This window comes from Onychomys torridus, chromosome 2 (genome assembly GCF_903995425.1).
Source record: "Onychomys torridus chromosome 2, mOncTor1.1, whole genome shotgun sequence".
In the NCBI taxonomy this organism is placed as follows: domain Eukaryota; kingdom Metazoa; phylum Chordata; class Mammalia; order Rodentia; family Cricetidae; genus Onychomys; species Onychomys torridus.
In genome coordinates this window covers 21630019-21655296 of record NC_050444.1, presented here as the reverse complement: position 1 = coordinate 21655296, position 25278 = coordinate 21630019, and the positions used below count along the sequence as shown (strand labels likewise).

Below are 25278 nucleotides of genomic sequence, written 5' to 3'. Positions count from 1 at the left end.
CTGGCCCTGACTCTTGGCCTTAGACTCCTCACAGAGTCCTGCTGCTGGCTTTCCTGATGCTCACAGGTGAGCACCTCTTGGTAAAATCCTTCCCTCCTGCCTTTGAGTCAACACTGCCTATAGAATTCAGCAACTCCAGAAAAACACAGCAATTATACAGAAGGGGAGGTGAGGGCATTATCTGTGAACCCTTTGAATACTGACTCCATAGGTCCATCAGCTGCATCTGGTAGCCAGAATGATCCAACCAGATCATGCTTCATACAGCAATGACATTTTAATGCTTCATTTAACAAACCTTTTTCAGAATAATCATATTTATATCCCTCAAACTCTGAGCCCCTTGAGAAAGATGCTGAGCTGCCTCAGAAGCAGCTGATGGGGCTGCCTAACCCCATTCTCAGCACTCTTTGCTCACCCCACTGAAGCTGTGAAATCTGAGACAGAACTGGTAGATATGGGCACTAATGCATTGTCCCTAGACACGCTCATTTCTTCAATGGGCTATACACAATGCTCTCTGTCCCATTCCTTCCTTTTCCATATGAGGTTTGCTTAATGATACCTGACTTGCTAGGGCTGTGATAGTCATGTACAAGCTGAGTAGCTAAAGCAATGCTCAAGCATGTCCTCACAATTTCTTTTTTTTTTTTTTTTGGGAGCTGAGGATTGAACCCAGGGCCTTGCACTTGCTAGGCAAGCGCTCTACCACTGAGCTAAATCCCCAACTCACAATTCTTTAGGCTGGAATCCTAAATAGAGGATGTTGACTGGGCTGTCCTCTTCTTAAGCAGCTCTCCCTGATTTGTAGGTAATATTTTTCCCTCGGTGTTCACCCATGCTCCTCCCTGTCTCTCTCCATGTATATCTACTTCTGGCAATTCACCAGTCATGTTTGATTGAGTCCTGTCCCTGTTTTTGTTAGTGAGAAATTTATTGATAAAACTTCCCTCATAGTGCTTTTATTGTGTCTCCTAAGAGTCAGGCTGTTTCATTTCCCTGCCTATTGATGTTAATAAATTTGTGTATTCACTCAGTTTCTCATTGTGCATTCAGTAGCAGTTTGTGATATCTCCATGAATTTTCTGAAGGCTCCTTTTATTTGGTTATCTTTGGATCGGTGTGGTTTTGTAAACAAGATCTCACTTTGCAATCCTAGGTGTTAGTTAGTACGGAAGTCACTATACAGATCAGGATGATCTTGAACTTACAGAGATCTGCTTGTAAGACAAATTGCTAAATGGTCTTATTAGTAAAAAAAAAAAAAAAAACAAAACCAAAAAAAACCCAGAACCAGATATTGGGGTGTAAACCAAGAGATCAGAGGAATAGGACAAGCCACAGACAAACTCACTTTACCAACACACAGCCCCCAGAGAGCCACTTCCTGTATAATCACACCCATATCCTTTCTGTGCCCTGCCATCTCACTTCATCTCTCTGCCCACCTACATCATTTCCTCTTCCTGCCCAGCTCTATTACCTTTTGTCTGTCTGTACAGACCTCCAGACCTCTATGTAACTAGCACTGGGATTCAAGGCATGTGCCACCATGCCTGGCTCTGTTCCCAGTGTGTCCTTGAACTTTCAGAGATCCTGATGAATCTTTTCCTTCCAAATGCTAGCATTAAAGGCATGTGCTACCATAGTCTGACTTCTGTGTTTAATATAGTGGCTGGCTTTTTTCTCTGATCTCCATGCAAGCTTCATTTATTAGAGTACAAATCAATAAAAATCACCATATCTGCTTGTCTTTGTCTCTAAAGATTTTGCTGTCGCAATGATTATTGTTTGGTTTCGTAATGGTCAAAGAGGCACATTACCTTATTTCAGTAATTGCAAATGTGTAAGTCTGTTGGTGACATCATAATGAATATGCTACAGTGTTAAAGAGGGAATGTGTACCTATGTATAAGGACATCTGCTTCTAAACTTATCACTAGGTAAGTTAAAATAGGGGATTATTAGTTCAAGACCAGACTGAATGAAATGGTTAGACCATGTTTCAAAAAGAAATGAGAGGTGGGGTAAATTGTTCATTAGATGAACCATGAAACCAAAATTTGGATCTCCAAACCCATATAAAAGCTGGGTGGGTGTGGTGACCAGCCTGTAATGGCAGCTCATTAGAGGCGGGGACAGGTAATACATAGGCAAGCTAACTAGTGAGACTAACCTAATTATGTGCTCTGAGTTCAGCAAATGACCCTGGCTCAGTACATAAGGTGGAGTGTGATTGAAAAAAAATGCCAAATGTCTATCTATCTCTTGCCTCTACATGCACATATAGTTAAGTGCACTGGAAATTACATACATGTACTCACGTGTATGGGACCACTGAGGCTCCCTGATAATGTCATATTCAAGGTCAGAGAATCTGAGCTGGCTTTACCCAGCAGGGCTCCATAATAGGGTGATTTGACCAAGGGCATTGTTACCAGGTGCTTAAAGGGCCTACATCTGGGCGTACCTAGTGAGGGGCTGGAAATCTCTGAGAGTTTCATACATTCCATAGATTATGAGAGGGAATTGGTGACTATGAGGACAATAAGCAGACGTATGTTCAATAACAGCATGTGGTCCTCAGGACACATAGTCCTTGGGGCTTTGCCTCTCCAAGTCTCATTTGACAAAGCTTTGCTGACTGCCAACACATGTTCCGTGAGTTCCAGTGTTGCCTGTTGGTCTTCTGGCATGACCCCTGACACATTTTATTTGAGACCCTTCTGTGAGCATAAAGCAGAAAGCACAAGGACAGGAATCCTAAGTCTTGGAGGAAGCTGTGGACACAATCCTATGACATGATATTCTCATCCACTCAGAACATGAACACTCAGAGGATACAGCACCAGGAACATGAAAACTTTAAGACCATTCAAAATTGATGAGTATTGCAGTGAGCTCCGTGGCATTTGCTATCTACCTCCTTCCAAGTATATTATGATCTAGAAGAATCCTGCCAATAAAAATCTGTTAAAATAGTTTCTTCCTCAAGATCAGAAACTGAAAATCTCAGTTCATGGGCTAGAGAAATGGCTTAAAAGATGACACTATTCCAGAGGACCAAGGTTCAATTCTTGGCACCCACTTGGCAGCTCAAATCTTTCTGTAACTCCAAAACAATGCAATCTGCAGTCATCTTCTGGTTTCCGTGGACATTGCATGCACATGTGGCACAGACAATTCAGGCACCCATGCACATAAAATAAAAATAAATCTCAAAAAATAAATATGAGGTTCTGTAAGAAAAAATATCCCATCAGAATTGAATAGTTTCAGACACATGGATAGGGATGAAGAATTTCAAGCACACCATAACTGGGTTTTAGATTCTGATGTGGTTTAATCACAGATAGGTCCAGCCTCCTCACATTATCTTCACTCTGCTACAAAAACCTAGACATGCATAGAAAACTTTACTTAGAAAATCATGTACACTTTGGTTTCTTTAATTTATCCCAAAATGCATCATACTCAAGTGATGCTACCAAGTAGGTTAATGGCTGCCTCTTCACATAATGAATGAGGAGTAGAGGGATGTAGAATCCAAGTGAGGGCAATTGATTTCAGAAGTAAGAGGCAATCCAGGGATAGCACATAACCTGGGACCTAGGAACTTCAGAGAGTGAAAAGGCCACAGAACAACATTTGCACTATTTACTATTATATCCAAGGAAGACTGGAATAGGAATTATTTCCAAATCAGAAAGGATTCTACTGCACTGGTAGGCTGACTTCAGGAGCACTACTCTGGAATCAGTTGAGTATTTTTACTTAAGACAGAGATGGAAGAGGTCAGAAATCCTCTACTTCTTGGGTTACAGAGTTGAGTTTGGGATACATAACCAACTTACAGGTGTCTATTACATTTTTTTCCTATGTGAAATCTAGTGATGAAAACAAGGGAGTCACATGGCTGCAAGTAACCTCTGTGCATTTATTTAGTTTTAAATATTACCTATGTATTTGCTGATATAGGAGTGTGCATATGCTACAGCCCAAGCAGAAATATTTGATAAACTTGTAGAAGGAATATGGGTCACTTAGAGATAGAACTCAGGTTATCAGGCTTAGCTGCAGCCACCTTTACTGGCTGAGGCAATTGTCTGGCATTCAGTTGTGGTTCTGAGAAAGTGTTATAAACAAATATTTAGTCCTCAGAATAAACAAATTTAGAAAAATGAATCATAGTACACATATTTTCATATGCAAATAGGATTTGTCTTTCAAATTGTCCTGTGTTCCTCTATCCTCATATGAAAATACGTTTACAATCTGAAAAGACAATAGTTTACTCATGTAACATTCCTACTAATCTTATCTGAATATCAGTGAGATGGCTCAGTGGGAAAGGTGGTGTGTAAAGTTGGAAACCTGACCTTGATCATCATACAAAGTAGATACCACAAAGCTGTCTTCTGGTCTCCACAAATCTGCCTTGGCCTACAAAGCCATAATCACATTATACACACACCATAAATGTTTGTTATAAAATAAATCTTATTGCCATTATATTATCTGATATCTCTTGAGAATCCCCTTAGAAGGCAAAAGCAGTACTTAAAGATGAAATGCCAAATGGTTAACTAATGAGAACAGGAATAAGCATGGAATGTTGAATTTTATATATACACATATAAATACATATCGATATATGTATATATCACCATATCACAACAAACTGTAGTATTAGATACACAGCTGATTGCTGATTATCCCACTTTATTACATGCCTACCAGATAAATAAAAATATTACTTTGTACATACACAAGGTATTTAATGTTTCTTATAGTCTCTTCTACTAAGCATTGTAACATTAACATTATTATATCATACTGAGAAAATTGTACACTTTGGGAGTACATCATTTACCCTTGGGAAAGGAGGCTCATGAGTTAAACACAGCCCTCAGTAATTACTGACATCCAAGCCAGGCTGAATAACAATCAACAAAATCTCAAGCAAATTTGTGAAAATATGAAAAACCAAAGCAGGAACAACCCACTATCCTTTCACAGATACCTGTACTTGATCACACACTGCCTGATATTTATTTTATTTTTTCTTTATTAAGAAGTTTTTATTCATTTTGCACACCAACCACAGAACCCCCTCCTCCCGCTCCCTCCCAGCCTTTCTCCCAACCCTCCCCCCATCTCCTCCTCCAAAAATGTGAGTCTTCCCATGGGGAGGCAGCAAAGCCTGATTCATTCAGTGGAGGCAGGACCATGCCCTTCTCAATGGCATTAAGGCTCTGCAAGGTGCATGACCTGGCTTTTTGGAGCCCACTGCCTGATACTTAATAAACAGTGGACCGCTTAAATGAGGGGGATCCCACTCTATCCATTACGATAAAAAATACCTATTACTAAGTAAAAGCACCAAAGAAGATGAACAAACCCCACAGAAGAAATATAACAACAACAAAATAAACTTCACTAAATGGACTTGCCACACATATAGCACACTTCAGTAACTATCTCAAATGTTTTGAAATAGAAATCACAATGCAGTGATCTCCACCATCAGTCTGGAGTGAACATGGTTAGTAATTACTTCCTTCAAGACTATGATGAAAAAGAAATGGGAAAAAAGGGCATTTTTTTTCTTGAAGTTGAAAAAGGCTAAAGTCTTTACCAAATTATCTAGATGAATAGGGTTTTCTCTTGCATAAGTTCATCCCTATTTCCTGACATCAAAATGATATGTCAGAGCCAGGTGGTGGTGACGCATGCCTTTTAAACCCAGCACTCAGGAGGCAGAGCCAGGTGGAATTCTGTGAGTTCGAGGCCATCCTGGTCTACAAAGTGAGTTCCAGGAAAGGTGCAAAGCTATACAGAGAAACCCTGTCTCAAAAAACAAAACAAACAAGCAAATAAACAAAAAGATATGTCAGTTTTAAAATATTTAGGAGGCTAGAGACATAGCTGGGCAATTAAGAAAAGTTCATCCCCAGGACCAGGGTCCAATTTTCGATGACTTCCTATAATTCCTGCTACAAGAACATCCAAGTGTCTAACCTTCTTGGGAACCAGCATGTAGATGCATATATGCACACAAACACACACAGACATCACATAATTGAAAGTAAAACAGATCTTTAAACAATTTTTACTCATGACAGTTTTTCTCTTACAAGCATTCATTTCTATAACACAGGTGCTGAGGCATCTACAAGCTCACTTATACAGTTTTTCTTCATAAATCTGTTTGTGTAACAGAAAGCAAGAATGTAGGATTGAAGTGAGAGAAATCAATCCTATTCAGTTGCTGATATCATTTGGAATGATTTAGGAAATGCTGCCCTGTTGGAGGAAATATGGCCCTGGGTGGAAGACTTTGAGAATTTACATCTGCACCCCATTTCCAGTTCCCACTCTATAACATGTTTCAAGTTGATCTGAGTTCTTAGCTTCCTGCTTTAGCTGCCATGTCTAGCACTTGTTACCATGCCACTTTCATGGTGATCCTATATCCCCCTAGAACCAAAGGTCAAACTAAAATCTTTTATAACTTGACCTAGACATTACATCACAAAAACAGAAAAGGCACTAATACAAGTCCATAAAGTTTTACTCCTGAGTTAGTTATTTCATGTAATTCAAGTACAAAATCTAAAAGGGTAACATTGCTGAAACTCATAGGGCTTAATACATTCATGAATTTACTTTTCCAATGAGTTTTCAGATACAACTATATAAAGACAGATATGAAATGCTTGACCAGATTGTTGACAATCTTAATTTTTTTGTAGATCACTATGATGTGTAAAGTCTTTACCAAACTTATTAAATTCATAGGGTTCCTGTCCAGTATGTGTTCTTTTATGCCTTTGAAGAGAACAATGGTGAGCAAAGACTTTACCACACTGGTTACATTCATAGGGTTTCTCTCCAGTATGTATTCTTTTATGTATTTGGACACATCTTAGTTCTGCAAAGAATTTTCCACATTGATTGCATTCATAGGGTTTCTCTCCAGTATGTGTTCTTTTATGCCTTTGAAGATGAGAGCTATGTGCAAAGGCATTTCCACACTGATTACATTCATAGGGTTTCTCTCCAGTATGTGTTCTTTTATGCGTTCGGAGATGACTTTGACATACAAAGGCCTTACCACAGTGATTACATTCATAGGGTTTCTCTCCAGTGTGTGTTCTTTTATGTATACGGAGAATTCTTTGTTCTGCAAAGGCTTTACCACACTGAATGCATTCATAGGGTTTCTCTCCAGTATGTGTTCTATTATGTATCTGAAGACGTTTTTGTTCTGCAAAGACTTTACCACACTGATTACAAGCATAGGGTTTCTCTCCAGTATGTGTTCTTTTGTGCATTTGGAGGTTACTGGGACGTGCAAAATCTTTACCACACTGATTACATTCATAGGGTTTCTCTCCAGTATGGGTTCTTTTATGTATTCTAAGACTGTTTTGAGAAGTGAAGGCTTTACCACACTGATTACAAGCATAGGGCTTTTCTCCAGTATGTGTTCTCTTGTGCAATTGGAGATTACTGGGACGTGGGAAGACTTTTCCACACTGATTACATTCATAAGGTTTTTCTCCAGTATGTGTTCTTTTATGCATTTGAAGATGACTGGGTTGTGAAAAGCCTTTACTACACTGATTACATTTATAGGGTTTCTCTCCAGTATGCGTTCTTTTGTGCATTTGGAGATTACTAGGATGTGCAAAGCCTTTACCACACTGGTTACATTCATAGGGTTTCTCTCCACTATGGATTCTTTTATGTCGTTGAAGATGACTGACTTGTGAAAAGCCTTTACCACACTGATTACACACATAAGGTTTCTCTCCAGTATGAGTTCTTTTATGCACTTGAAGAATACTGAGTTGTGAAAAGCCTTTACCACACTGATTACATACATAAGGTTTCTCTCCAGTATGTGTTCTTTTATGCACCTGTAGAACACTGAGTTGTGAAAAGCCTTTACCACACTGATTACATACATAAGGTTTCTCTCCAGTATGTGTTCTTTTGTGTTTTTGAAGATTACTAAAATGTGGAATGCCTTTAGCACACTGATTACATTCACAGGGTATCTCTCCAGTATGTGTTCTTTTATGCCTTTGAAGAGTGCAGTGATGAGCAAAGACTTTAACAGATTCAGGAGGTTGTTGTCCAGTATGACTTCTTTCATGCCTGCAAGGATAGTTGGCACATGTAAAAGCTTTACCACTCTAAATACACTGTTGAATCTTTATATTGGAATGAATTAATTTAAATTTGGTCCAATTGCAAAGAATCAGATATTAAGGTTTTATTACTTTGTTCACAGTCATATTATTCCCATTTATTAGGGTTTGTTTTGCATCTTTGAAGATACCTGTGATGGTAAAAGTATTTATTACACACTTTACATTTACACATTTTTTCCTATATGACATTTTTCACATATTTGAAGAGAACTGGAAAAATTCAGCTTTATTACACTTATTGCTTTCATAAATTTTCCTAGAGTGTGAGTCACATTACATTTTCTAAGTGAATTACAACAAACAGAACTAGTACTTATAGGGCTTTTCTGCAGTTTGAGATTTTTGATGTATTTACAGTGAAGGTGGAAAACCATTTACTTGTATACTTGAATCAGATTCAACAAGTCTACTCAATGTGGGGACTGCTACATATATTCTAATAGTTCCGAGAGGTATGTTCCATCATTCCACATCCCTGTGTTCATGTGGCTTGTATCCAGAGTGACATATGACATACATAGTAAAGGAAGAATGACAAATAAAAGGTTTTTGCATTGAATCATAACAGTCTGAATTTCTGTTTCTCATAGATATGTGATATAGGGATTAAGGTCTTTCCACAATAGCCCTTGACTTTAAGTGCCTCTTTCACTAAATTTAGCAAAATCACAAGTATATGAGTAACACCAGCTTTACTATGGACTATTTGCTTACTGGGAAGTTTTCAACATATACTTATCACCTCTTCAATGTGTCTACCTTGCTTAATATGAGTGTTATGAAATGAAATGGGCTAGCAGTTGTACAGTACAGCACTCATGGGGCTTTGATTCAAATGGTGACATCTGGTAAGGCATTGTTTTCTTGTCTTTTTTCTTAAAAGAATGCCTTGCAAATGTAATTCACCTACCTGAAGTTGAGGTATATGGTGTTTGTTGTGAGAATTTAATGACCATCAATGCATTATAAGCTATGCTAATTTACACTGTTGCTTTTCATTGAAACTTCCAGGACACATTATAGTTTCTTCAAAGGCACATTTGTAATAGTTTGCAAAAGAAAATTACCTTTCATGTCTTCTAGAACTTTTACAATGTTCTTCAATATTATAGTCTTCACTGGTGTATCCTAAAATGTAGTTTCAGAAAATGTATGGTATATCATTAAAAACTGTGCAAAATTTAAGTTGCAATCCTCAGTGAACCTTAGAATCATGCCTGATTTATTCACTTCATTCTTCTTTCTCAATCAAATTACAGAGGATCATCAATAGCCAAAGAAGAGTTGTCCCCTTATTTTATATGAAGAAAAATTCAGTCTTACCTATAGTAATGAGGTTCCTGTAGGTCTCCAGCATCACATCTTTGTAGAGATTCTTCTGAGAAGAATTCAGCAAAGACCATTCTTCCCAGGTGAAGGCAACATGAACATCATTATAGGTCACTGCATTCTAAAATATTCCACAGATGTGAAAGCATGATACTGATAACATTGTAAATCTATACTTCTTGATGGTATAATCATATAATTCTGATTCTCCACATACTTCCTCTATGACACAGACATTGTAATGTAATCACCAAGTTACTCTAGAAGGAAACTGAATAGGAGGTTCACCTCTCTTATTTCTGTACCCCTTGTATGGGATATAACCTTGCAACAGAAATGCCTATTAACAAATATAGAAAAGTAAACAGATCAACGGAACAGACTACACATTAGAAAAATTGTATGAACAATTACCAAGTATAAAAAAGAAAAATAAGATGGATAAGCTGGGTGTATTGGATCATGCCTTTAATGCTAGCACTCAGAATACAGAGGCAGGTATATTTGCCTGAGTTGAATGGTAGCCTAGTCTATGCAATCAGTTCTAGGACAGTCAGAAGTACATTTTGGGACCCTGTCTCCTGTGCAAAAAAATCAGTCAAACAAACAAAAAGAAATAACATAGAGGTTATTTACTTTAGTTTCTACAAAGAGTTAGGAATTCACTCCACTTCTGTATTCATCTTCCAGAAACCTGAAACATCTCACTTTAATGTGTAACATCAATAATATCTTTCTAAAAGGCACTGAATGTTTAAACACACTTTCAAATGGACAGATGAAAACATTAGCAATATAAATGTGATAATAAATAATCAACACAGGGCAAGAGAGATGGCTCAATAGTAATGAGCTCTTGCTGGTCTTGCATATAGGTGGGGTCAACTGCCAATATTTACAAAAGGGATCAAAACTATCCATTATTCAAAGTTTAGGGTTTCTGAGGCCATATTTTGATCATTATGAGGACCAGATACTCACATGGTGCATATCCATGCATACAGGTAAAATATTCATATTCATTTAAAATATTCAAAACAAACACAGCAGGCAGGAGGAATGTCCTGTACCTGCAATCCAATGACAGCAGTCTCAGAAATATTAATGTCATGAATACATGTCATGCTGGAAAACAAAATGATACCATCTGCCAAATTTCAAATTTCAGGATAGGAGTGAAGCTCAGTATAACAGCATTTGTTTGACATGTACAAAAACCTACATTCCAGGCCCATCACCCAATAATATAAAAACATAAAAGCCAGGAATTTTGGCCCAACTTTAATCCCAGCACTTGTGAGCCAGAATCAGGTGGTCTCTGAGTTCAAGGCCAACTGGGCTTACAGAGGTACTTTCACTTCAGCCAAGGCTACACAGACAAGCCTTGTCATAAAAAACAAACAAAAAATTTAAACAGCAGGCTACAAAATTGGCTTAGCAATTGTTTCTACTGTATCTTATATGATTTAGGGATAGAGTCTATAATGGTGGTGAAGGCATGGCAGCACAAGAAGGATGCTGGCTCATGAATTTTAACCAAAACATAATAAGCGGAAACAAAGAATAGGAAATTGGTTGAGTCTATGGATGCTCATAACCCATCCCCACTGAGAAATTTCATCCAGAAAGGCTCCTCCTAATCGAAAGAAAGTTCCCAAAAGAAAAACATGTTGAAATACATCATCATATCTGGGAAGTTTTTCATATAATCAACAACATTCTGATCCAGGTCACTATAGACTTATGGTCATCCATGAAAAAAAAAATGCATTTAGTCACTTCAATGATGCTCTTGGTCTACAATAGCCCCTATGCTGTTCAAATATCCAAAGCCTTTTCTGACACTCAAGAAAATCTTGACAGTGACATCTTGTAAAATCAGAAAACAAATTATATCTTTCCAACATACAATGGCACAGAATACCATTCACATTCCAAAAGAGAGGAATGGGAACATAGTGAGTGAAGATTGGACCAATATTCTATTTAAGAAATTAGCCCATTGTTTGTTAATTCTGCCTTATTAAATTTTCAGAGCATAGCCAAAATAAGAAAGATTATGAAGCTTCAATATCATCCAAATGATCTCTAATATATTTTTTCATTGAGTCTACCTATATCTGTCTGAAATACTATGATCTCAACCTACACTTTCTCAATAATCCTATCTACCTGGTTCTACAACTATAGCGAATTATGTTCTCTGTAAAATTTTCTATTTTTTTTTTTTTTGCCACCTAAGGTGTTGATATCATCCACATTCTTCCAAAGGACAAAATTCCCATATTCTACCTAGCAACAAAACCAATTTTGGTGCTCCATTTTTTTTGTTCCTACATTCTTTTATGCTGTTGTTTAAAAGACTTCTAACCAAAAGTATCTCAGGCAATGAATGGGTTTATTTGGCTGATTCTGTCAGATCACAGTTCATCATTTTAGGAGCTTAGGATAGAAATTCAAGCTAACATTTGAAGGCAAAACCCATGGGCAAACATTTTTTTCCTGGGTTTCTCTCTTGCCTAGTCACTGTCTCATGCCCAAATAGTTGTCTTTTCCATCCCAGGCCCACTTTTTTAGGAATACAGCCACCCTCAGTGGAGAAGCCTCCCCAGATCAATCATCAATGAACAAAAATCTCTCACAGACACAGCAGTTTATGTCTATTATGAACAAAGCCACTATGAACATAGTTGAGCAAGTGTCCTTGTGGTGGGAGGGAAAAGCATCTTTTGGGTATATGCCCAAGCATATTATAACTGGGTCTTGGGGTTTGCACTTGCAACAGCAATGGATCCCCTTGTTCCAGATCCTTTCCAGCATTAGTTCTCACTTGTGTTATTGATCTTAATAATTCTGAGAAGTACAAGAATAAAATCTCAAAGTAGTTTTGATTTACATTTCCCTGAGGGTTAGGATGTTGAACATTTCTTCAAGTATTTCTCAGCTATTTTAGATTGTTCTACTGAAGATTCTGTTTAGAGAGGTACTCCATTATAATTTGGGTATTTGGTTTGTTGTTTTCTGGTTTCTTAAATTCTTTATTATCCTGAGTAAGGCAGCCCAGAAGCACATAAACAAACATAGTATACTCACTTCTAAGTGGATATTAGCAGTTCAGTAAAGTATAATCTCAGTTAATCACATTACATTCCATAGATGAAGGGTGGCTAAGTAACAAGAATAGCTCTAGGAGAGCTGCATGGATCTCCCTGGAACGAGAAAATTGATTTTGTGGACACACTGGAGGGATAAGGGTATGGAAAGAGGAAGAATCAAGTAAGGAAGGAAGAGACATGGGGGAAAATACAGAGAGAGATCACTGGAGTAGAGGAGCTTTTAGCAGGGCATGTGGAAACATAATGCAGTGCAAGCTTCCTGAAACCTATAAAGGTGACCCTAGAGAGGACTTCTATTAATCAAGAATACAGATACTGAATCAGCCATCTTCTGGAACAACATAAGGCTTCCAGTGGCAAGACTAGGACATCAAGCTAGCCACAAAACATTCAACCCACACTTGTCCTGCCTGCAAGATATGCTAGGGCAGAGGTGGCTCAGCGCTTCTGTAGTGGCCAAATAATGACTGGTCCAACTTAATGCCAAGGCTCTGAGAGGAAGCCCATGCCTGACACTGCCTGGATGACCAGGAACCAGAACTTGGATGTCTCAGAGAACTAGGGTAGACCCAAATACAACAGAAAAACAACAAAAAATATGAAATGATTCATAACTATCTTCTGCTATAATATATATCAGTGCCTAGCCCAACTGTCACCAGAGAGGCTTCTTCTAGCAGCTGATGGAGGCACATGCAGGGATCCCTACCCAAACAACAGCCTGAGCTCTAGGAATCCTGTGGAAGAAGGGGATAAGGATTGTAGGGGCCAGAAGGGTGGAGAAAACCAGGAGAACATGGCCCACAGAATCAGCTAAGCAAGGCTCATAGGGGTTCAGAGAAACTGAAGTGGCAGTTATGGAGCCTGCATGACTCTGTGCCAGGTCCTCTACATTGTGTGCTATGGTTGTTTAACATGGGTGTTTGAGGGACTCCCAACTATAGGAATCAAGGTGTCTTAGACTCTCTTGCCTGCTCTTGGGATCATACCTTGTCCAGCCTTGATATGAGGGTCTGTGCTTAGTCTTATTGCACCGTGTTATGCTGTGTTTGGTTGATATCCCTGAGAGGCCTGCTCTTTTCTGAAGGGAGACAGAGGAGCAGTGGATCTGGGAGAACAGGGACTGGGTAGGGATTGGAAGGACTGGAGGAAGGAGAGGCTGTAGTCAGAACGTATTGTATGAACGAATAAATACAAAGAATAAAGAAAAAAATGAAAATGCATTCAGTCTAACTTCAATGATCCTCATAATCTGAAACAGCCAAAACAGCCCAAATGTGCAAAGTCTCTTCTGATACTTAAACCAATCTCTTTATTGTCACATCTTTTAAAAATCTAGAAACAAATTGAGGATTTTCAACATACAATGTCGCAGGATATGTTCCCATTCAAGAAAAGAGGAATATGGCTGTGTTCCAGCATCCAATTCAGGCAGACTCATGTGTGTGTCACAACAGTCAGAAGAATAGGTAGGTAGGCTACCAGCCCAGGAAACTTTCACACTCCCTACATTTCCACAGACACAATCCCCACAAACCCTACAGTTGCTACCAGCAAAGTCATATCCCTACCCCCAAATCGGACAGATAGCCTCTGCTCAAGTGCAGAAGAATAGGTAGGCAAACTGAGGCAAAGACTCCCTGCTGGACCAGAGGCCATGCCATCCATCAGTAATCCACACAGGCTGCTTAGCTGTGGACTCCTTTACTCATTCAACACTACCCTCAATCCCACTTCTATAATCATCTCTGGGTTGTAGCCTTCAACTTGGGTGAAGGAAGACCCCTTGCACAACCAAAGGATATACCATCTACCAGAAATTCTTGTAGGTCAACTGCCCATAGCTTCCCCAACTCTCGCAGGGCCCCCTCAACACTATCCCTAAGTTCCCTCCTCTCTTCACATTTTATCAGCCCCAAACTTGGGCAGATACTCCCTGCTGGAACAAAGGCCACATCTACTGCAACATTTCTAGTCCCCAACTTGGGATAAGAACCATTGTTCAACCACAGGCCACACAGAGCAGAAGACCAAGGAACAAATAGAACCCAAGGAACAAAACACCCATCCAACAAAGACAAACTGAGAAATTGGAACCTAGACTCACAATCACCTCAAACCCAGATACCTAGACACTAGCATCAATCAATAACATACAATCAATAGCATACAATCAATAACAGCCACTATAATAAATAACTACCAGATTCCAGCTACCTTACTACAGCAAGCCCTGACTATTCCAACACAGTTGAAGCATAATTAAGAAACCTTAAGATCAACTTTATAAAAAAGATAGCTCTTAAAGAGGAAGTGAATAAATTCCTTAAAGAAAACAGGGAAAGAATAAATGAAAAATTGGAGAAAATTAATAAACTTCTTTTTTTAACCTTTCTAGAGCTTTATTGGGAGAGAAGGGGAGAGAGGGGGGAGAGAGAGAGAGAGACCATGCGGAGGGGGAAGTACAGAAGGAGAGAGAGTGGAAAAAGAGCATGAATAAACTTCTTAAAGAAAGCCAAAACAAAAACAAACCAAACAGGTGATAAAAAATGAGTGAATCTAGTCAAGCCTGAAAATGGAAACAGAAGCTATTAAAAAATACAAACTGAAGCAATTTTGGAAATGAAAATCTGAGTAATCAAACAGGACTTACAGTGGCAAGCTTAAACAAAAGAACACAAGACATGAAACAGAGAACTTCAGGCTTTGAAGATATGATAGAAGAAATTGATATTGATCAAAGAAAATGCTAAATCTAAAATTTTCCTGAAACATAACATCCAGAAAATCGGGAACACTTGGAAAAGATGAAACCTAAGAGTAATAGGAATAGAAGGCAAAGAATCTCAACTCAAAGGCCCAGAAAACATTTCTAAAAGCAACTGATAGTCAAAATTTTTCCTAACTTAAAGAAAACAAGAGAACACAACCCATAGAATCAACTAAGCAGGTCTCAAAGGTGCTCCTAGAGACTGAAACAGCAATTATGGAGCCTGCAGGAGTCTGCACTAGTTTCTCTGCATATAAGTTATTGTTGTGTAGGTTGGTGTTTTTGTGAGACTCCTAAAAGTGTGAGTGGAGGGGTGTCTCTGACTCTTTTGCCTGATCTCAGAACCCTTTCCCTCCTACTAGGTTGCCTCATCCAGCTTTGACATGTGGGTTTGTGTCTAGTCTTATTTTAACTAGTTATGCACATTTTTCTGAAGGGAAATGGAGGAGGAGTGGATCTGATGGAGAGGGGAACAGTGGAGAGGGATGGGAGGGGTGGAGGGAGGGAAAACAGCAGTTGGAATATATTGTATGAGAGAAAAACACATTTTTTTAAAAAAAAATTGAAAATTTTTAAAAAGAAAGCAATGTGGACAGTGAGGGAAGATTGGACCATGGCAAAACTAAAACTCAGCAAGAATTAACAAATCCTATAGCTCTGTTTCACACAGGTGAGTTTTTACTACCAAAGGGCTTAAATAACTCTACCCCTGAAAATTTTCATACATGTTTTTCCTTTGCTACTCCCACTCACTGTATACAGCTCCCCACGGCAGATGTCTTATAGCTTGGGCATTTCAATATCTTACCATCTCAAAATACAACACTGGCGTAATCTTCACAGCTTCATGTGATGACCTCTCACAGTCTCCTCACTGGGTTTCTGACTCTGCCAAACAGAGATGTGTGCAGCACTGCTGAACTGAAACAACAGACGAAGAACCTATGACCTGGACATTTTACATCTGCCTTGTTTCCAGAACCAGCACAGCATGAGTTACTCACCACCAATTAGCCTTCTAAGTTGGGATGGATGCTACCACACTTGGAAAAGCTTTACAGAAGGTCCTCTATGAAGTTGCTTCTTGAGATTAGGAATCAAGTTGACTATTCCTTCTATAGATTTGAAGGCTTAGATGGATGGATTCTTACCCTTAGGGTACCTTTCTAGGCCTCAAATGCTGAGAAGAGCCTTCTCTTTAATGGTCCTAAACTTCTTGAAATTCCCTGTCTCTGCTCCACCAAAGGACTACTATTTGAAACTACCTAGTCCTGTTTATCTCTACAAACTGACTTTTTATTTCTTTCAGTACCACTTGTTTCTTTTCCACTGTAGATCTGATTGAGTCATCAGTAATAAACAACCAAGAGAAGCAATACTTTGTCTAAGAAATCAGCCTATTATTTTTTAATTCTGCCTTACTCAGTTTCTTAGGGAATGGAGAAAATAAGAATAATATGGGGACAAAATATTATTCAAATTTCCTCTAACTAAATTTTTAATGGCATCTGTTTCCCACTGAAACCCTATTCCCTGAAGTGCCACTGTGGCCATTACTTTCAACACTCTCATATTCCTGGTCCTACCTACAAGAAGAGCTGATTAAGTTCTATGTGCAGCTTTTTATGCCTTTTGCCATCTAAAGTCCTAGTATCTTAAACATTACACCAAAAGACAACATTCCCACATTCTATCTACCAACAAATCACTTTTGGTGTACCAAATTTTGTTCTAACTTGCTTGTTTCTTGCTATGAAACCACAATTGTAGGTGCTAAGGATAGAATCTCAAGCTAGGAATTGAAGACAAAAACCACAGGGAAACTTTGTTTACTGGCTTTTTCTCTTGCTTACTCACTGTCTTGTGCTCAACTGGCTTTCTTATCCATCTTATGCCCACTTGTTTAGGGTATTGTAACCTCAATGGAAGAGTCTTTGCACATCAATCATCAATCAACACAGTTCCTCAAAAACACAGTAACCAGCAATTCTGATCTGGGCATAGCCTCAATTTATGTTCCCTCAGATGTTTAAACATATCAATCCCTTAAGCAGAAAAAAAATGCAAATATGAAGATAGTAACAACATGAAAACACATATATACCAAGAAATAAGAAGTGAGCCTCCAAGATCAAGAAAACTTAATCTGTCTCTCCACAGAAACTTCCCAAACTAACAAATGCTCAAGAAACTCAAAGCATAATATAGTAAATTTTCTGAAAAATAAAATGGTGAAGGTCCATCATTTTCCAGAGAAACAACAATAAATTTAGATGATAATTAATAAACTCAACAACATAGATGGTACCAATGACCAAACAAGACAAAAAGACTTACCTACAAATATATATCATGAGCCCATAAACAAGAACTACAAGATTCTAATCAAAAAATTTAACCACAAGAAATCACTGGCCAGTACTCGTCCTGTGCACTCTGGTACTCTCCTTTGCTAATGATAGAAAATGGAATGTGTGAGGATGGCTGTTCTAACAGAATTAGACAGGTACACCTGAAGCCTTCTGATGTTTTAACTTTGTTGAAAACAGACTTGGTTACTAAAAGGATCTCATTCTCTCATGACAATGTAAAGGATATTTGTTATGATCATTTAGGAATCATTTTGTTTCCTATAACTGATGATTGCCTATAAGTCTGCATTAGGCAAGGAATTGAAAACTTGTCTAGACCAAATAAAATAACAGATTTTAAAAGAAACAGTAGTGTATGATTTGTATTATACACCTAAAGCAACTTGTTTTGTCTAATTGCTTTATGAGTCACAAGAACTTAAAGAAAAAAGTTTATCCCCACATTTTATGTATGTTTGTGTGTGAGAGAGAATGTGTTCCATATGTATAAAAGTGACATACAAGAAAAAAGTCAGATCTCTTGGATCTGGAGTAGCAGGTGGTAAAGTGCCTCCCAACTTGGATACTGAGATATAAACTCAGGTCATCCCCAAGACGAATATGTTCTTTGCCACCTGACAGCCACATACAATTTTTGATCCAATAAACTAAAAGTCTTTTACAGATTAACAACAACAAGAAAACCTAAATAAACAAAGAAGTAAATAAATGATCCATGGTGCATCAATATTAAGATGTTGTATATAGTAAATCTGCAGCATGAATTGAATACAACCCCAAGAATTTATAACAGGATACCCAATTCCAAAGCTACATACAAAGTAGAAACACTCAGAATATTCAATAGGATCATGAAAAAAAAATACATATATTGACACAATCTGACTTCTATATTTACCACAAAGCTAAAACAATCCAGAATATGTACAATATCTGTGAAAGGATAAAGGAAAAAGAATAAGCCAAGACAAAAGCAGGAAAATATAGTCAACTTTTAATCAAAGGACCAAAGGAAACTGAGCTCTGAAAAGTGTGATCTTGATGAATGTTACCAAACTTTCTATAATTCTGTATATATAAATTAATGCAAACTTCATAATTCTCACAAAATTAACTAAAAGTGACACATAAACAGTTATGTTTCTGACCCTCCAGCTTCTGAGTGAGGTAACCCACACTCAGAAAGAAAAACATTGTATATACTCATTCATAAGTGACTACTAGATGTAAAGCAAAGGACAATCAGACTACAACCCACAGCTCCAGAGAAGCTAGGAAATAAGGAGAGATGTACAGATCATCTTTGGGAAGGGGAAACAGAGGGGATCTCCATTAGTAAACTGGGGATGAAGAAGGGGAATAAAGGGGAGGGATGGCGTGGGAGAGAAATGAAAGAGATATCTTGATAGAGGGAGACATTATGGGGTAAGGAAGAAACCTGGTACTAGGGAAATTCCCAGGAATCCACAAGGACAATCACAGATTAGACTACTAGCAATAGTGGTGAGATGTCTGAACCGGCCTACCCTGGTAATCAGATTGGTAAATACCCTAAATGCCATCAGAGAGCCTTCATCCAGTAACTGATGGAAGAGATGCAGAGATCTACAACCAAGCACCAGGCTGAGCTCTGGGAGTATAGTCAAAGAGAGAAGAGGGACTCTATAAACAAGGGGGGTCAAAATAATGAGGGAGGAATCTACAGAGAAAACTGAACAAAGCTCATAAGAACTCATAAACTTTAGATGAACAGCAGTGGAACCTGAGTGGGACCAGACTAGATCCTCTGCATACAGGAGATAGTTGTGTAGCTGGGTCTGTTTGTGGGGTCCCTGGCAGTGTGATCAGGATCTATCCTTGGTGCATGCACTGGCTTTCTAGATCCCATAACATATGGTGGAACACTTTGCTCAGCCTTGATGCAGGGAAGAGGCTTGATCCTGCCTCAACTGAATGTATCAGGCTTTGTTGTCCCCCCATGGGAGAACTTATCTTTTTGGAGCAGAGGATGAGGGGTAGGTCAGGAGTGGGGTTGCGCAGGGGAGAAGGGGATCTGTGGTTGGTATGTAAAATGATTAAAAAAATTTAATAAAAAAGACATTAACATAGACTTCACAATTTCCACAAAATTAACTCAAAGTAACTCTTAAAAAATTATGTTTTTAACCCTGCCACTAATGATCTTTCTCCCTGAGAGCCCAATATTGTGGAATATTATTTTAATGTGTTATATTTGTGGAACATTTGTTTAATGATGCAAAGATACATTGCATTCTTTTATGTTGCATTTTGTTTAACTATGTGAAGCTATGTTACTTTGCCCGTCTAAAATATCTGATGGTCTAAAAAAGATCTGAATGTCCAATAGCTAGGCAAGAAAAAGTATAGGCGGGTTTGCCAGGCAGAGAGAGTAAATAGCAAGAGATAAAAGGAGCAAGATCTTGTAGTTAGATTTTTCCTGCCTGGCCCAGTCAGGACAAATCTCTCTCACCTGTCAGTCTCACAGTCGCTCAGACCCAACCAAGAAAGCACATAGAGACTTACATTGTTTAGAAACTCTATGGCCGTGGCAGGCTTCTTGTTATCTGCTTCTTTTATCTTAAATTAACCCATTTCTGTTAGTCTATACTTTGCCACATGGCTTGTGGCTTACCAGTGTCTTTACATGTTGCTTTTCATGGCGGCGGCTGGCGGTGTCTCTCTGCAACCTTCTACTTCCCAGAATTCTCTTCTCTCTTGTTCCGCCTATACTTCCTGCCTGGCCACTGGCCAATCAGAACTTTATTTACACAGAGCGATATCCACAGCACTTCCCCTTTTCTTTTTTTTAAAGGAAGGTTTTAACTTTTATATAGTACAATTACATATAACAAAACAATTATCAAGCAAGAATTACAGTTACAATATTAAAGAAGATATCCTATCTATCTTATATTTGTGAGTCTAAGGCTTTATATCTAACTTATCTTTTGTCATAACTGAGGAAATTATAACTATCTAGTCTTCAACCATATCAAAGATCTCAGAAGGATATAATATTACCTGAGAACCGGAAGAAGGATGCAAGCATTTTTGGGGAGTTTTCCAAGAGTAGACAGAGACAGCTGGCAGCCTGGACAGTCACCTAATGTTCCTTTGTAAAGTTGGGGCATCTGTCTTTAGCCCATAGGGCTAGAGTCTCTTGGTTATTTTTCTCAGTGTCCTGTAGAATGTCTGGCAGTTTCCTCTGTGAAGCAGGAACCTGAAGGACCATTTTTTTAAGCAAAGTTTAGTGGTCACCTTTTTATGGGTCCTGCATGTCCAGTTAATCAAGCAGTCCAGGCAAGAACAGTTTCTTGCCCAAATGGCTATTTTTGCCAAGGTGAAGATAAGATATGAAGTGTCTTCAATGTCCATCGTTGTCTCTGAAGTAAATCGGTGTTGCCAGGAGCAGACATGTCTCATTGTCCAGAAAGTCTAAATTTTAAAAATATTTTAAATGCCATATTCTGAAGATCTTTGAAGTATTTGAAGATTATCTATCTATCTGAAATATCTCTATGTATACCTAGAAGACTTAACTAACATGGCTATGAGTATGATTATCACAGATGATTAATTATTAATCTATTTTTAATTATCCATTACAATTTTAAATGAGCTATACAAACATAATACCTTAAACAGGAGTAGAAATATATACATAGTATAACAAAATTAATTTTAACTTTGTATCAATAGACTAAAATCTATACCAATGTAAAACATTTTAAACAAGTTGTTGCTCTTTAGAAGTAATGGGCGCCATTTGTAGTTAGATTTTTCCTGCCTGGCCCAGTCAGGACAAATCTCTCTTACCCGCCAGTCTCACAGTCGCTCAGACCCAACCAAGAAAGCACACAGAAACTTACATTGTTTAGAAACTCTATGGCCATGGCAGGCTTCTTGTTATCTACTTCTTTTATCTTAAATTAACCCATTTCTGTTAGTCTATACTTTGCCACATGGCTTGTGGCTTACCAGTGTCTTTACATGTTGCTTTTCATGGCGGCGGCTGGCAGTGTCTCTCTGCAACCTTCTACTTCCCAGAATTCTCTTCTCTCTTGTTCCGCCTATACTTCCTGCCTGGCCACTGGCCAATCAGAACTTTATTTACACAGAGCGATATCCACAGCAAGATCTGGGAGCAAGAAAAGAAGTTGGCAGCTACCCAGCCACACAGCCAGCCATGGAGTAAGAGTGAAGGTAAGATATAAAAGAAGGAAAAAGCCCAGAGGCAAAAGGTAGATGGGATGATTTAAGTGAAGAGAAGCTGGCTAGAAACAGGCCTTGATAGGGCCAGGCACTCATAAGTAATAATAAGCCTCTCTATTTGATTTATGTGGAAGCTGGGTGGTGAACACCCCAAAGGACCAAAACAGCAAAGAATAAAAACAACCAACAGGCCCCATTCTATAGAGCTCTCTTGGCAAATGGAGAATTCTGAGATGAAAAGGCACAACATGCCAGCAGACCAGTAATGCCATGACTATGTGGCAATACATAGATTAATAGAAATGGGTTAATTTAAGATGAAAGAGCTAGCTGGGAAGAAGCCCGAGCCATAGACCAAACAGTTTGTAATTAATATTAAGCCTCTGAAAAATAATCACATTTTATAAAACAGCTGCTTCCCTGGGCAGGACCGTGCAGGACTGAGAAACTTAAGTCTACAATTGGCGTCATATGTGTGACATTGATCCACATAGACCAGAAAAAGCTTAAAAATATTCTGAATGCACATAAACAGAACCACACTGGGCTTCCTAGTCTCACAGTCTCTTGCTATCAGCAGCACAGAGACACATCTCCCAACAGCTGCCTGCAAGATGGAGCTGGGCTTCAGACACCATGAGCTAAGTGGCATGATGAATATCTGCAGTCTCTCCCATAGGCCATGGTACAGAAAGGCTTCTCCCAGCCACTGCCTGCAGGACTGAAAGCACAGCTGCAGAATTAAGAACACAGTTTCACGCTGCTTAATACTGCTTCTTAGAATTGGGGAGGTAAGCATGACTCATTGGTACCTGCACCATGTTGAAAAGCCTGGCTTTCATCCTAGCTGTGCAGTTTAACAGTTTAAAAACTCTCCTGGTCAGAGAAGGGATAAAGATACACAATAAAGACAGATTCAGATGGAAAATACCTCTAAATATGTTACAAGATGTTTAAAAATATACATAGGCTTTAGAGAGAAAAGAAAAAAGGTAGAAAAGTCCTTAAAAAAGAAATAGTTAAAAAGAAAAAGCCATATACATATGGCAACTACACAGAGAGTCTGGATTCTGTATATTATTTTGTTGTCTTTGGGATTTTTAACTAGAGAGAGAGAGATTTGATTATGGGGACTGTGCAATTAAACCAACATATATATTTGTAAAGGTTATCTTGGCTTCAAAATTTGGGTCTAAGAATACGTTGCTTGGGAAAAGAGATTCTGCTTTAATTTCCACAGAAGATGAGAAGCTAGTTAATTCCAGGTTAATATGGTTCTATCAAGGAAGACTCCTGAGAGGTTTCCAATAGGAAAGATGAGCCAAATGAGCCAACATTCAAAACTACTTCAAGGCAACTGGCTGACATGATGCAGCATCACAGACTACTACAGCCAAGATTTAACCATAATTTTAAAGGTTCTCAGGTTCTCAGATTACCAGTCCAACATCGGCAAGAAGTAGTATGAAAAGATACACCCAAATTCCCAAAATATTGTTTATGAATGTTTATTTTATTTAAAGAAGGTTGATTATAAATGCAATCTCTTTCTAAAGAAAAGAGGGAGCCAGATGATGGTGGCACACGCCTTTAATCCCAGCACTGGGTATGATAACCAAACTTATACTCATGTTACTTAAGTTTTCTAGATATACAGAGATATATTTCAGATAGATATGCAATCTTCAAACACTTCAAAGACCTACAGAATATAGTATTTAAAATAATTTAAGAACTTAGACTTTTCTGGACAGTGAAACACATCTGCTCCTGACAGCACCAATTTACTTCAAAGAGGAAGATGGACATTGAAGACATTCCATATGCAGTTTATTTTCTTCTTGGCAAAACTGGCTATTTGGGCAAGAAACGGCCCTTGCCTGGACTGCTTGACAATACATTATATAAACTAGACATGCAGGACCCATAGAAAGTGACCAATGAACTTTGCCAAATCAATGTGAGATAGTCCTTCAGGTTCCTGCTTCACAGAAGAAACTGCCAGACATTCTGCAGTACACAAAAGAAAGCAGTTAGGGATTTAGCTCAGTGCTAGAGCACATGCCTAGCAAGTGCAAGGCCCTGGGTTCGATCCTCAGCTCAAAAAAAAAAAAAAAAAAAGAAAGAAAGCAACTGATGAACTTTGCCATTAGGCAGAACAGTCCTTTAAATTTCCTATTGCATTGAAAAATATGCCAGAGACTCTAAGCCTGTAGGTTGAAGATGGATGTCCCAACGTTGGTGAGGGACTTTGGGTCCCAAATATAGGCACCAGATGTCTCTGTCATTTCTCGATTTTTAGAAATTGCTTACAATGCACTTCCTGTTTACTTATATAATATTATATCCTTTTGAGTTCTTTGATGGAATTGCAAACTAAATAGTTACAGTTTTCCTTTTCTATTAGAAAGTAAATTAGATACAAAACTTTAGACTCACCAAGATAATTAATAGTCTCTAATTTTATCAATGCAAATGGATTATATATTGTTACTGTAATACTTACTTAATAACTGTTTTTGTTTTATTTAAAACCTTCCTCTTTAACTAGACAAAAAAAAAAGTGGAAATGCTGTGGGGTAACGTCCTTTATCACTGTAAAGATCTGTCACTTGAATTGAATTAATAAAATGCTAACATAACTTTGTATCAATTCTTAAGTGTAGCTCTCCCTCAAAAGACCACATGTTTCTAAAGTCCTTTCTTTATACTACTATCTGTGTGAAATCCATGATAAATATCTCTTATTAGCCAGTTGTGGTCACATGAGGCAGAGGCAGGTGGATCTCTACAGTTCCAGGCCTAACCTATCTACTACATAGTGAGTTCCAGGCCAGACATGGTTAGAAAGTGAGACTGTGATTCAAAACAAACTCACTCCAAAAATCTCTACTTAATAAATTTTAGGGCAGAGAAAATGATTTAATAGATCAAGCACTCACCTTGCAATGACCCCTTTACTTCTGCACTATAAAGCCAGTTGCAATTGTTCAGGCTTATAATCCAGTGCTTTTAAGGCAAAATAAAAGGCAGACAGAAGAAATCCTAAAAGCCTATTTTCACATGACACTAAACCAGCAACCCTTTCTCAAACATGCTGAAGGGAAAGGACCAACACCTAAAGTTGTACTCTAATGTTAACACCCACATCACGACAAATACACACACCTATCTACACATAAATGAGCACACACATACCGACAGTCATAAGTAACTAAATAATATTATTGCAAGTT

The 25278-nt window shown here is 38.3% G+C and overlaps 1 protein-coding gene across 1 annotated transcript in view; it reads right to left on the bottom strand.

Annotated features, from left to right (window-relative positions):
- The window catches only part of LOC118578098 (zinc finger protein 431-like), a 146569-nt gene that overhangs the window by 105693 nt on the left and 15598 nt on the right, over positions 1–25278 (bottom strand). Inside the window, exons 2-4 of the mRNA XM_036178752.1 lie at positions 16246–16358; positions 12645–12760; positions 9546–9672 (exon numbers count right to left, since the gene is read on the bottom strand). Coding sequence (XP_036034645.1) covers positions 9546–9625 — 80 coding nt within the window. The 5' untranslated portion in view covers positions 9626–9672; positions 12645–12760; positions 16246–16358. The remainder of the gene's footprint in view (positions 1–9545; positions 9673–12644; positions 12761–16245; positions 16359–25278) is intronic.